Below are 13,627 nucleotides of genomic sequence, written 5' to 3'. Positions count from 1 at the left end.
AATCTAGGAAAAACGGGGAGGTAATGGTTCCAGAAGTAGCAATGATATCTATTCATTTTGATTTCCCAAGAATACAACAAAGTAAACAGCCGTACCCATTAGGGGGTAGAAGTGTGTCACCATAGATGCCCCGGTCTGATAGCAGGACAGAAACAGGCTGAGGTAGTGCTTTGCCTCATGCGATGGCAGAGTCTGTTGGTACCAGAGGGACCGAGCAAAGCTGAGGCACAGCTGCTGGTGAATCAGCATCACAGCCTGCATGGAGCTTGGGGAGAAGACGGTGGGGTCAGTGGCTGCTGCTGCTTCTTGCCCATCTGACGCTCCCTTCTCCTCTAGTGTTGGTTCTATTAAAATATCTGCGAAGTCCTGTAAATAACATTAAAGCCATTGAACTTTAAAGAAATATCAAATTCAGTTCTCATCAGAATAAAAGGAAAGGAAAAGATGGAGTGTGATCAAGAAAATGAGGTAGTGCCGAAACCGGTTTGGCTCAATGGATAGAGCGTCAGCTTGGGGACTGAAGGGTCCCGGGTTCGATTCCGGTCAAGGGCAAGTACCTTGGTTGCGGGCATATCCCCAGTAGGGGGTGTGCAAGAGGCAGCTGATTGATGACTCTCTCTCGTCGATGTTTCTAACTCTCTATCTCTCTGTACAAAATGAATAAAATATATTAAAAATAAATAAATAAATAAATAAATAAATAATGAGGTAATGACTTATACGCAACTAGAGGGCTGGTGCACAAAATTCATGCACAAGTAGGGTCCCTAGGCCTGGCCAATCAGGCTTTCTGGCTGCAAGCTGGAGCCTCCCTTCTCCAGCTGCTGGCCAGGGCCTTCCTTTGTTCCATGCTGCCCCTGGTGGTTAGCACATGTCATAGCAAGCAATTAAACTCCCGGTTTCCAGATCTCACTCCCGAGGGGACACTTTGCATGTTAGCCTTTCATATACATAGATAAGATCTAGTAAAAAGACTGCAAAACCATTGGAATGAAGTGTGTGTGTGTGTGTGTGTGTGTTATCAAGGGAATTCATTCCAGAACAAATTCTGACCTGATGCAGTGGGAACTGCCTTCTGAACTCCTGCTCCTCCTCCTCCTCCTCGCTCAGGGCTGTCTGGGAAGTCCTGCTCCTGTATCTGTACAGGCTATTCTCCTGCTCAGCCTTCTCTTGGGCAAGGCGTTCCTGCTCATCCCACTCATTGATGATTTCCTGAAAAATCACACATTCAGAAGGAAGTTTACTTGCCTTTGCTGAATCATGTACAATGAAAAAGCACAAGATTTACTACCCCTTAATTTCTCATGAAAACAGAATATCATGGTAAAAAAAACAAATAAATGCCAACATCCAAGAAAATAATTTTCAGAGAACAGAGAGCAAAAGGCCTGTTTTCAAACCATGTCACAGCAAGCCATTTCCTAAATTCCCCCTTGCTACATACAGGTATAAAAACTTGCTACAGGAAAGCTATGGGAACTTCCAGTCAGGGTTAATGGTGCTTTGCACTAAAGGACAGGGGCTGGGAGACAGGGGGAGGGTGGGGGGGTTTGGGGGCTAATTCACCACCAATCAGGCAAAACTGGGCTATGCCTTATCAGACATTTCTAAATCCCCTATTACCTATAAGATTTTAAGTCCTTAAATTGGCAAAAGTATAAATAAAGAAACCAAAGAGTACTGATAAAGATTGAGGAACTAAGCATCCACCATTCAGTAAGATAATTTGTATTAAAAGCCCAGTTAATCTTTGTCCCAGCAATTCTGCTGTCTAGAATTTGTATGCAAAGACCTGGTTATAAGACTATTTATAGTGTTGTTGGGTTTTCCCCAAAAAATAGCAGAAAGAAGTAGATAGAAATATAAATCTTCAATTTAGGAAATTATTTAAATGACTTATAACATACCCACAAACGGAAAAACTAGGCAGCAGCTGAATATGATGCAGGTAAAGAATACCATAATTATGGTGAAAATAATCACAAAATGCTATTAGGTGTTTTAAAGCAAGTCATAAAACAGAATAGACTTTATTATCGGTTTGTACAATAGTACTCTAGTGATTAAGGAACTGATCTCAGGGATCATGAAGGAGATGGAATTGTTTTCAACCAGAGTATATTTTATCAGTTAAATATTGGGTCCTTATGTTAAGATTTTTATTTTTTAAAAGGTTCTATTACTAAACAAAAACTGTAAACCACTGGGACAAATGACTTAAAATAAAATTAGAATGTCATAGACATACATATGCATAGATACAAGCCTAGAATGGGATATACCAACATGTTAACAGAGTTTGGTAAATTCTAATAATTTTTGCTAATATTTATACTATTTTAACAGTCTAAAATGAGAACAATTGCTTTTGTTGGTAAGAGAAAAAATAGATGTTATTTTATTCACAGTAATAAAAATTATAAGACAAAAACTACCATAAAGTCAAAAGCAAACCAACAAACTCTTTGCAGTGTGTAACACAGATAAAGGGCTAATATCACTATTTTTTTTAATCTCTTAAAAACTGAGGAACAAAGGTCTCCACGCCCCACCGTTAAGTAGAAGAAAGAAAGAAACAACAGTAGACCCCGCCTCAGTAGTCAGAGTCTCTATGTACACTGACACTGGGAATGTCCTGCACGCGCACCCCACTTGTGCTCCCAGTTCCCCTTGAGGAGAGGGCGGGGCAGGCTCTCACTGGTGCTCCCAGCTCCCCTGGAGGAGGAGAGGGCGGGGCAGGCTCTCACTGGTGCTCCCAGCTCCCCTTGAGGAGGAGAGGGCGGGGCAGGCTCTCACTGGTGCTCCCAGCTCCTTGAGGAGGAGAGGGCGGGGCAGGCTCCCACTGGGACAGGCTTACCTGGCACACGTGTCTGAAGAGCTGCAGGGCCCTCTGGTCCAGCTCTCCCTTGCACAGCACGTGGGAGCGCAGGTAAAGAAGGGCATTCAGCAGTAACTGTTCTCGGGTAGGGCAGGGTTGCTGGCTCTTGCCTTCCAGCTCCTTTCCTCCCGAGCACTTGAGGGTCAACTTCCCAAGGCCTCGCAGAACCTCCTCTGACTTGACTGAGCACAAAGCATCTGCATGAGCATAGTAAGTGGGGAAGGTGGGGCTCACCGATGGGAAAGCCAACAGGGATGTGACCAGAGTGTCCAGCCTATCTGCACAGACCACGCTGCTGTGGAGTGAGCAGTGGACCTCGGATGCTACCAGCCTCATGCCATGTTGCATCTGCAAGATGGATGCCTGCAGTGGGGTCACAGTGTCTGGATACAGGGCATACTCCTCGGCCAGCCGCCTCCTGAACTGGTGGTGCGACTGCTGCCAGGAGGCTTCTTCCTTCAGAAGGTTCTGGGCCACCTGGGCAGACCGAAGCCCATCCATCTGCAGCACCTGCAGGAGCCGTGTGAGCAGATCCTGAACGGCCGGGGCCTTGGCAATGCTGGAGATGTAGTGGTGGATCTCCTGCACCAGGGACTCATATGCAGGCAGCTGGGGTCTGAAGGCCTGCTTCTTCGACAGGCTGCATATTAAATTCTCCAGCTGATCAATTCTTTGGTAAAGCAACCTAAAGGCAAAATAATGCAAAAAGAAGAACAAGAAATCTAGACTGAGCTGGAAAGAAAATAGAATGAAGACATTTCCGCTACTAAGGAATAATATGATATTAACAATTATAATAAAAATGAATAATATAGAGAGCAGTTATACTACATGCCACATATCAAGTTAACTCAGCAATTTAGATGCATATCTCACCACAACTCACTGAAGTAATACTATTATCCTTCTTTTGCAGAGATGGATAATGAAGCTTAAAGGTATTAAGTGGCCTACTCAAAGTCCAAAGTCAAAGGCAGATGCAGTTCTGAGAGGAACTCAGAACTCACTTCACCATATAGTATTTCCTAAGGCAACAGATCCACACAATAGACCTCATCACACCCAACTTCTTCCATGTTGAGAATAAGTTCTGGTTTCAACCCTCTTGGCCCCACCTTTCACAGAGCATAACTTTTCCTGACTATAACCATGGCTTTGGGATCTAATTGCTAATGTGGTTCAGAGACATATATCATCACCTCTGCTAACACTGTGATTACATTACAAAGGCCAATCTCAAAATTCTTTTTTTAAAAGGAGAGACTATAATCTACAACACAAATAACCACTCTGCTGTTACCTGATATGAGGATGAGAGTAATTGATAATGACTTCATCTTCCAGGTCTCTTCCAGTCTGTAGCTGGGACGAGAGGTTTCGGGTCTTCCACTCGCACTGCAGCTGGTATAACTAATTGAAAGGGAGAAGCTGGTCTGCTATGCCAAGAGGACAATGCCCTGGGGGAGGGCAGAGCACTGGACAAAGAGAACCCGGGCTCCTGAATGACCCGAGGGCTGGCTCAGGTAGGTCCCTCAAGTGATTAGGTAAAAGAAACAATCTTATTTTCAACACTGAACTTCTGGGACTCTGCTATAGCAACTTAGCCTTCACCCCAATTAACACAAATTTCCTTCAAAATACAGAACTAGTATCTCACTATCTTCATGTAGGCAGTTCCTGGTTTGGTTCAAATAGAAAGGGTACCCATAAGATCTGAATGTACTTGATTCTGGACTTCTCAATACCAAACAAAAGTTCAAAACCCATAGAATACTATATTCGTCTGAAGTACTTTCCAAAGCAAACATCCAAAACTTAGTTCTAGAACAGAGCGTCTGGACAGTGAGGGCTACCAGCAATTCCCTGGCAGCGCCTCAGGTGTGCTGCTATCGTGCCCTCTGCCCACTGCAGCCTACTGCCAGGTACAGCAGCACCTTAGGAAGGGCCCCTCTCCCAGGGCCTGAGCCCACTCAGAGGAACTCCCAGAGGGAAAAAGCAGTCTTTACAACACAATCCTGGGAAGTCACAGGGCATCTTATGCAAAATCACCCCTTTAATGGTTTGCACCCAAACGGGAGTAAGAGGGTTAACACACTAAGTAAATCTTAGTGTGGATGGAGCCCATGCCCCAGTTCTTGTTCCATACCTCTTCTTTGGCATATCTCAGCTTGTATTCCCTCTTCACTGCGGGGTCGAAGCGTGCCTGGGGAAGCCATGTCTGAATCTGGAGCAGGCCGAGGCTCACCCAGAGGCTCCCCCGCCGGGCTGGCTCAGGCAGGTCCCGCTTACCCTCCCCTTCCCCGAACAAGAGGCGTAGGGAGGTAAGCAAGAGGCACAATAGGTCTTTGGGCAGCACCTCCTGCCCGGCCATGTCCCCAAGAGTCTGGCCCACGTGCTGAAAAGCCTGGCTGTCCCCACGCAGCAGCTGCTCGCAGTTGTGCACGTACTCCTGCCGTAGGGCTTCGGGGAGCAGCTCAGCCAGGCCTGCCAGGTGCCGGCACAGCACCAGCCCCTGGAGCCGGGAATCCGTGCGTCTGAGGGGATAAGGAAGCACTTAGGTGTTTGCATTGCATCAAACAGCATTCCTTTCTCACTCTATGACATGAAAGACTACACTCCAATACTAGGTCAGTTTTCATTTTCATGTAATCAAGTTTCCTAAGCATTACTCTCTTGATCATGACATGCTTAAAATTAACTGAGCAACTGGCCAGTTCACAGTAGCCTGTGATGGGCTGAAAATCTGCTGATCCAGCCAGAAAACACCCTGGCCTTCACCTACCAGAACTGGCTACCAGAGAAGCAATTTCTGACTGAGGTCCCTGCTGTATGCTCTGGAGAATCAAAAGGAGCTTTCCAGCCTGCCCAGGAGGAGGGAATACCTGAACTCTGCTACTGAAGGGACAGCCATGTTGGTCCAAAGCACTGAGCTGATGTCCCGGAGCTGCTGGGCTCTTTCAACCCACTCTCCCAGGGTGACATGCGAGGAGGATAGGATGGGGAGGCCGCTCACATCCCAGGAACTTGCTCTGCAGCTGCTGGTCAAGACTTCGAAGCAGCACTTGGAGAACATAGCTCTACTGAGACTGCCGGGGCCCTAATGGAAAGAGTTAAGTCACTTTAGAAATTAATTAAAAAGACTTAAACAAGTAGTACTGGCACTGTACAGGAAAGAAAAAGGACAAGAGGTTCAGGTTGCTGGGACCAGGAGGACTAAATGGTATCAAGTGTTAGCAGGCCTTAAAGGAATGTAGACTCTATTCTCCAGGAACAGGAGCAATGAGTGCATCAGTATTGCGAGGAAAACTCCTCAATCCTGGACATTAGGAAGGCCATTCTTGCAGTACAGCTTGGAACCACTGCAGAAAGGTGAAATTCAGAGGCAGAGATAAGAACTAGAAGACAAATCTAAGAGTCAGGGACAAAGTTGGCCAAGCTGTGCAAACTTTAAACTGTTCATCTGGGTCACAGAAGTAGCTGTCCACAGTATAAAGCTGGTCAAACACATGTAATAGAAAACTCTACACAACTCTCTGGGTCCCGTAATGTTTATCACCTAAGAGCTTTGAGAGATATTTTCCAATTTAAAAAAAAAAGTTTTGATAAAGTAACAGAACAGAAAATACTCCAAAAGTAAATTCTTAAACATTTATGGGAAAATAAAATATATAATCGAGGTGGCATTTCAAATGAGAATGAAAGGATTAATTAGTAAAAAATGGTGCTGTTATACATCATATGCTGTTTGCAAAAAATAAAAAAATTTGTAAGTCTCCCTCAAAAAACAAGATATCCAGATAAACTTGATTTAAATACAAAACAAAAATACTAAAGAAATTATGGGCGAATAGTTTAATTCTAGGTATAGTGAAGGAAGACTTTTTAAAAAAAGCATGACACCTACCATATACAGATGATGAATCACAGAGTTTTACACTTGAAACCTATACAATTTTATTAATCAATGTTACCCCAATAAATTTAAAAATAATGACAAAATAAAAAATGAATAAAAAACACGGCACCAAAGCCAAAAAGCAGAAAGGGGTAAGCATATTTAAAAAGAAGACATTAAGCCCAGCCCTCATGGCTCAATAATTGAGCATCAACCTAGGAACCAAGAGGTCAAAGTTCAATTCCAGGTCAGGAATTGGGCACACGCCCAGGTTATGGGCTCAATATCCAGCAGGGGGCGAGTAGGCAGTAGCTGATCAATGTTTCTCTCTCATCGATGTCTCTCTTGAGCCCTCTCCCTTCCTCTGCCTCTAAAAAATGAAAACACATAAAAATAAGACATTAAAAAACTTGCAAGACAAGAAAATAGAAATACATTTTCAAACATTGTTAGGAAAAGGTTTAATAACCATATGTAAAGAGATATCCAGCTGACTGGCATGGCTCAGTGGTTGAACAGCAATCTATGAACCAGGTCATGTTTGATCCCCATTAGGGTATATGCCTGGGTTGTGGGCTCCATCCCCAGTGTGGGGTGTGCAGGAGGCAGCTGATCTATGATTCTCTCTCATCATTAACGCTTCTCTCTCTCTCTCCATCTCCCTTTCTCTCTGAAATCATAAAAACATTAAAAAAAAAAAAAAAGATATCCAATAATAAAATGTCGAACCCATTTTTTTTTTAAACAAAATGGGCAATGAACATAAATGATCGATCAATGTACATACACAATCATGTTCAATCTAAAAAAATAATCAAGGGAGCATGGATAAAATGAAATTTTAAAAACTGTATAATTTTAAATGTTGATAACACCGCATGGCAATGTGATGGAGAAACAGGCCCTCATGTATATAATAAACTGTGCTCTAGTCCCAAGTCCTCCTTTGGTTGTCCAGAGCTTCATGATCTCCCCTTTTACTGGTTCCTAGAATATTTAAAAAGTAAAACAAAAACCACCTAACTGACATTCTGGTAATAGCTATAAATTACTTTAACTGTGCATACTTTAATCAAGGGTTAAATTCCAGTTCTTATATCCACAAAAATACTCAAAGGGACAAAAACTTATGCAAGGGGAATTGATACAGTATGATTACAGCAAAGGGAGGAAATATAGACAAGAAACCTCAAAACCTATGATTAAATAAATTCCAGCACATTTGAAGGACGGAATAATACCTTAAAAAGAGTTAGAACAACATAAACTGATGAACAAAAATAAACAAAGAGATACAGAAGCATCGAACAGACCAACAAACCTCTAAGGGACAGTAGGGACGGTAGGAAGATCAACCAAAGGATTTGCATGCATGAATGTAAGCATAACCAATGGACACACACAGTAGGGGGGTGAGGGCATGTGCTGGGTGGCGGAATCGGGCGGGAGAGGTCAATGGCAGAATAAAGGAGACATGTGTAATAGTTACAACAATAAAGGATTTAAATTAATAAAAAGAATGACAGGTACAGGTTTCCATAATGTATTATGTAAACAAAAAAATGATCTTATTTTTGTTCACGTGTATATTTAATATAAAATATAGGTCAATAAGATACAAAGCATCTTGGTGTAGCTCAGTTGGTTGAGCATCGTCCCATGCACGAAAAAACCCAGGTGTGATTCCCAGTCAGGGCACATGCGCTGGGTTGCAGGTTTGATCCCTGACAGTGTGTGTGCAGGAGGCAGTCAACTGATGTTTTCTCTCTCCCCCCGTCTCTAAAATCAATAAAAACATATTTAATAAAAGAAAATATACAGAGCAAAGAGTGATTATTTCTACAGAATTCTACTATACATCCATATACACACACACATGAACTCGTATATATTGTTTAAATGTTTTGTAATTAGTAAAGAGTATTTTGATTAGAATAGAGATAAAATACTTTAAGGATCCTTTTTTTAATTCAGAACTTCCCAAATCATTAAAACAGAATTATCTTCTTTGAAGGTACACTTATTAATATCCTGTAGAAAAAAAAGCACTACAATTACTTAGTCACTGCTTTATGCTAGCAACAACTATTTATTACTGGATCTATTGCAAACTCCCACTATCATCAAACATTTTTACGTTTTATGCCAACAAACCTTCAGTGTAGAGTCCAAAAGGGACTTGGGCCTCTCCCTCTCCTGCTCAACAGTCAGAGGGCTCCATGTAAGCCAGTACTCTGGATTTGTGGTCACAGTACTGCTCCAGAAAGACATAAATGTGGAATTAAATAAGCCGGACCACAAAGAGATAATTTCTTCTGTAGACACCTAGAGATAAAGAATAATTAGATAAGCAAACATCTGAGAAAGATTTCATAAATCAAGTTATATGGCTGCTATCTAATAAGACCCATTTAAAATTAATATGGGTTTAAAGATATTAATCCTAATATTCCTAATTTTCTGCTATCCTGGTGATCCTGGTGAAATCACTTATCCTGATTTCATATATATATTTTAAATTCTCACTTGACCGAAGAGAGAAAAAAAGGGAGAGAAATACTGACGTGAGGGAGAAACAACAATCAGTTGTCTCACACATTGAACCCACAACCCAGGTAAATATCCTTGACTCGTGACACTTCAGTGTGTGGGCCAATGCTCAAACCACTGACCCTTACCAGCCAGGGCTACCCTGATTGTCCTATATAATAAAAAGCTAATATGCAAATAAACCAAAATGTGGAACAACCAGAACAACCGGTCACTATAATTTGCGCTAACCACCAGAGGGCAGGTGTGGAACATGGCAAGTGTTGGCCACAGCAGGATGGTGGATCAGTGAGCGGGGGCACCAGAACAAGGCGGGGTGCCAGTTGCTGTCAACCTCTGGTGGTTACTGAAAATTCTTTGCTCCCACAACCCACGGTCCCACATCAGGCTCGCACCCGCAGCCGGTGCCAGAGCTGCAGCTTGGACCCACTGTCAGTGCCAGCCCCACTCACACCGGCAGCTGGCACTAGAGCAACAGCTCGCACAGCTGCTGGTGCCCAGTGCTGGTCCCAATCACTCGGCACTATCAGCAGGTGCGAGTGGCAGCTGCTGGCCCTGATTACCCCTGAGGGCTTCTCCACCTCCTCCTGCTCCTGAGGGGTGATGGGGCAGCAGGTGCCACTAGCACCTGCTGCTGGTGCTGGCCCCGATCGCTCCTGGCTGTCAGTGGGTGCCGAGTGGGGCTGGCCCCAGCAGTGTGTGGGAACAGTGGGAGAAGGGCTGCTGGCAGACAAGGGGCTGGGGGCCACTGTGGGAGGGGCTAGTTGGGGGCGCAAAGAATGGGCCGAGACCTGCCCCTGTGCCTACTGCAGCCTTGCAGCCCACAGCTCCTTTCAAGGTGCACAAATTTGTGCACTGGGCCCCTAGTAATCTATAGAACTAAGAAGAGCACTGGCCAGTGTTGTTCAATGGTTAGATGGTCATCTGTGTACCAAAGTGTCGTAGGTTCAATTTCCAATTAGGGCACATACCCGGTTCGGGTTTAATCCCTGGTGGGGGCATGTGCATAAAGCAACCAATTGATGTTTCTCACATTGATATTTATCTCTCTCTCTCTCCTTCCTTTCTTCTTTCTCTAGAATCAATGAAAAACATATCCTTGAGAGTCAGCTTGGGGACTGAAGGACCCCGGGTTCGATTCCGGTCAAGGGCATGTACAGTGGTTGCGGGCATATCCCCAGTAGGGGGTGTGCAAGAGGCAGCTGATCGATGACTCTCTCTCATTGATGTTTCGAACTCTCTATCTCTCTCCCTTCCACTCTGTACAAAAATCAATAAAATATATTAAAAAAAACACACACACAAAAAAACATATCCTCAGTTGAGGATTAAAAACAAAAACCTAAGAAGAGATCTGCTTTTTAAGGTTAAATAAATAAATAAATAAATCAAACAATTAATTGATTCCCAAAAGCAAAACAGAGAAAGCCATTATTTTAAAGATTAAATTGTACTAATGAAGTTGTATTAACTATAGTTTATTATTTTTCACATTCAATAGTTACTCTTGGGGAAAGAGTAAAATCCACTCTCACAGTGTATTTTTGAGAAGAAAAAAAAATGGAATAGGATGATTCTGTGATTAGAGCTGAGAAGTACCCAGGTAATTACTGCAAAAGAACATTAAAAGTTCTCCCCCTTAAAGTTAACTCAGGTAAGAATGGAGTTTGCAACATGTAATTTTGAGATTAAATAAAATGCTCTGCAACTGGCCTGTCATAGAAAAATAAAATTAGCTCATAGTGTAAAGGAGGTTTATTTCTTTTTAATTTTGGTTTTTACCTTCTTATGATGCAGTAAGGACCAAAGGTCTCGAAGTTCTTGAGGAGCGACTGGTGTGTGCTTAAGACAAAATGAGATATGATGACTTATTTCCTCATCTATCTGGGGTTGTTGATTTTTACTGGACCTGTTCCAAAAATAAAGGAGAGAGGGTAGGCTGTGAACTATCGATGAATGGCTAGAAAACTGCTGTGTACAGAAATATGAAAAACACTTCACTCAGAATACATTTACTTAAAAAACAAGCAAACATTACTACTGGGAAAATAGCCAGCAACTTTTAAAGGTGGAGTGAAATAAGCAAGAATCTTCAAGAAGTTGTGGCTTTCTAAATTGGCAACTGACCTCCCTCTGCTTCGGCAACTACTCCCCCTCAGGACAAGTCTGTGCTTTGTGTCACGTGTAGGACGCACAGATTAATCTAACAAGAAGTTTCCCCTAGGAAAATGGCTTACCTTCTCAGCCAAGCTTGTGTCATAAAATCAGCTGTCACTTTGTACTGCCAAAGCACAGCCAGATACTCCATTGCAGGCCATAACTGAACACTCCTGGTGAGTTGAATTAAGGAGGTAAAGTCTGGCTGAGATGGGGTGGAAGCGTCATTGGGCTTGCGCTCCAGAAAACCAAGTGAAATTCCTTTGGCTTTTACTTCTAAACACTGAGCATTCACAAGATTCTTCAATTCATCTGGACAAAAGGACACATGTGGCATCGTTGTACAGCAGCAGATCATACAGGATCAGATTCCCAATAGCCAGTAACATGACTGTGAGCTTAACCAAAGTGTCACTTAACCTGAGCTTGAGTGCTGTATCTGTGAAATGTTATTAATACCGGCAGAAGTCTAATGACAGAATTAAACAATGTATATAAAGTTTAGCTCTATGCCTGACACTTATTTAATGATAGTTATAGTATACCAATGGGGGCATGGAGAGGGGAAGGGGGAGAAAAAGAAAAAAATCTAAGGGAAAAACTTAAAACTTATTGGCTGCAGGGTGGCAGACACACTCTTAGTATCTGTCAGCAGGCCACATTGCAGAGTATGTTACCTGGGTTGATATCTTCCAGAATATTAGCTCTGAGGACCAGCCCCCAGGCCCATAGAAGACTTTTCTTTAATGTCCATTCAGAAGCAACCACTTGGAGCCGACTAATATCTTCCAGCCATCCACTCTCCCCCACAGCAGCCATCCGCTCCCTGATGGCAAGGGCTTTGTTAAGAGTTTTCAGTTGTGAAAAACACTCCACCACCAGCTTGTTCTGAAACAATAAAACACAGGGGACCCTACTATAAGAAGAAACGTGGTTTTTATTTAAGCAACCTATTCATGTCTGAGAAAAGATTCAAACAATTTCCACACTGATAGAAAATACACCGTTTTCTTGTTCTGATGCTCTCAGATTTTACTGTAATAAAGTTACTACCTAGCCTTAGTAGTCCCAAGAGTAAGTAAAATGATAACCTTGAGCAAATCAGTTAATAGTATTCATTGGCTACTTAACACTTAAGGTAAGCTTTGCAGGCAAGGAGGAATCAAATTGAATGGCAGTTTCACATTCCAGAACTTCAGATTATTATATGATTCCAGGGTTTACCTTAAAAGGAAACGGTCGTCCCAGGAACTTCTGCAACTTCTTTATACCAGTGAAGCCACCAGTTGGGCTCCCCAAGCAATTCTGAATATGCTCTGAGACAGTCTGGACCTCTTTGTAATATCTTTAGAGAAGGAGAAAAACGGCAGAAGGGAAGTAAGGAAAGAGGAACATGCTAAACAATAAGAGACATCATTTACATTTTATATCTGATTTACATTCACTAATAGACCAAGGCAATAACCCAGAGAAAAAAGTTTAAATTCCAAGCCATCTTCTCTTTAAAATCATCAGTGCTGTAGATATTGACATTATAACTCTAAACATGAGTCTTACTTGTCTTCATGGTTCATCAGGAGTTGGGGAATCTGACGGACCAAATGTTTTAAAACCCAGTGCCAGTGAAGGGCAAGCAAGGCCAGCCCTGGGGCATCCACTTTTACTGTGTCAGCCACAGTCCAAAACCGGTCCCGCCACCGCAGAGAAGCCAAGATCTAAAAACAAAGGAAACCAAAATCACTCACAAACATCTCCCAGAAAAGACAGAAGTCAAAGACTTCAATTACTAACCAATACTCAACATGCACATATGAAAGGTCTAATATTCTACTGTAATGTTTTTAGGGACATTAAGGCAATCAGAGAAGGCAAAAAGTATTTCCTCCTAGTACTTACAAGTTCAGAGCTATTACATTAGAGAAAACAGAATTACTGGGTCTTATGGTTAAGTGTATAGGTAATTTTATAAGAAACCACCAACTTGTCTTAAAAAGCAGCTGCACTAATTCTGTCTTCCAACCAACAGTATAGGCGAGTTCAAGTTATTCCATTTCCTTGCTAATATTTGCTGCTGTTAGTGATTATAACTTGAGCCATTTTGGTGGTTTGAAACCACCTCACTATGGTTTCAATTTCCATTTCCTTGA

The 13,627-nt window shown here is 42.5% G+C and overlaps 1 protein-coding gene across 11 annotated transcripts in view; it reads right to left on the bottom strand.

Annotated features, from left to right (window-relative positions):
- Nucleotides 1-13,627, bottom strand: part of MDN1 (midasin AAA ATPase 1) — a 143,868-nt gene that overhangs the window by 46,268 nt on the left and 83,973 nt on the right. For 10 of the 11 annotated variants that reach the window (XR_004983670.2, XM_036414109.2, XM_036414110.2 and 7 more), the window contains 12 exons: nucleotides 13,038-13,195; nucleotides 12,705-12,825; nucleotides 12,158-12,368; nucleotides 11,561-11,792; nucleotides 11,106-11,232; nucleotides 8,928-9,098; nucleotides 5,761-5,975; nucleotides 5,025-5,412; nucleotides 4,179-4,288; nucleotides 2,858-3,563; nucleotides 1,054-1,212; nucleotides 96-369 (listed from right to left, as the gene is read on the bottom strand). Coding sequence is in view for 10 of the 11 variants with exons in the window: in XM_036414109.2 (XP_036270002.1) it covers nucleotides 96-369; nucleotides 1,054-1,212; nucleotides 2,858-3,563; nucleotides 4,179-4,288; nucleotides 5,025-5,412; nucleotides 5,761-5,975; nucleotides 8,928-9,098; nucleotides 11,106-11,232; nucleotides 11,561-11,792; nucleotides 12,158-12,368; nucleotides 12,705-12,825; nucleotides 13,038-13,195 (2,872 nt within the window). In the remaining variant the exon portion in view is untranslated. The remainder of the gene's footprint in view (nucleotides 1-95; nucleotides 370-1,053; nucleotides 1,213-2,857; nucleotides 3,564-4,178; nucleotides 4,289-5,024; nucleotides 5,413-5,760; nucleotides 5,976-8,927; nucleotides 9,099-11,105; nucleotides 11,233-11,560; nucleotides 11,793-12,157; nucleotides 12,369-12,704; nucleotides 12,826-13,037; nucleotides 13,196-13,627) is intronic. The other variant, XM_045572951.1, reaches the window with a different exon arrangement.

The sequence above is a fragment of the Pipistrellus kuhlii genome, unplaced genomic scaffold (genome assembly GCF_014108245.1).
Source record: "Pipistrellus kuhlii isolate mPipKuh1 unplaced genomic scaffold, mPipKuh1.p scaffold_m20_p_5, whole genome shotgun sequence".
Taxonomy (NCBI): Eukaryota; Metazoa; Chordata; class Mammalia; order Chiroptera; family Vespertilionidae; genus Pipistrellus; species Pipistrellus kuhlii.
This window is presented reverse-complemented; position numbering and strand designations above follow the sequence as displayed.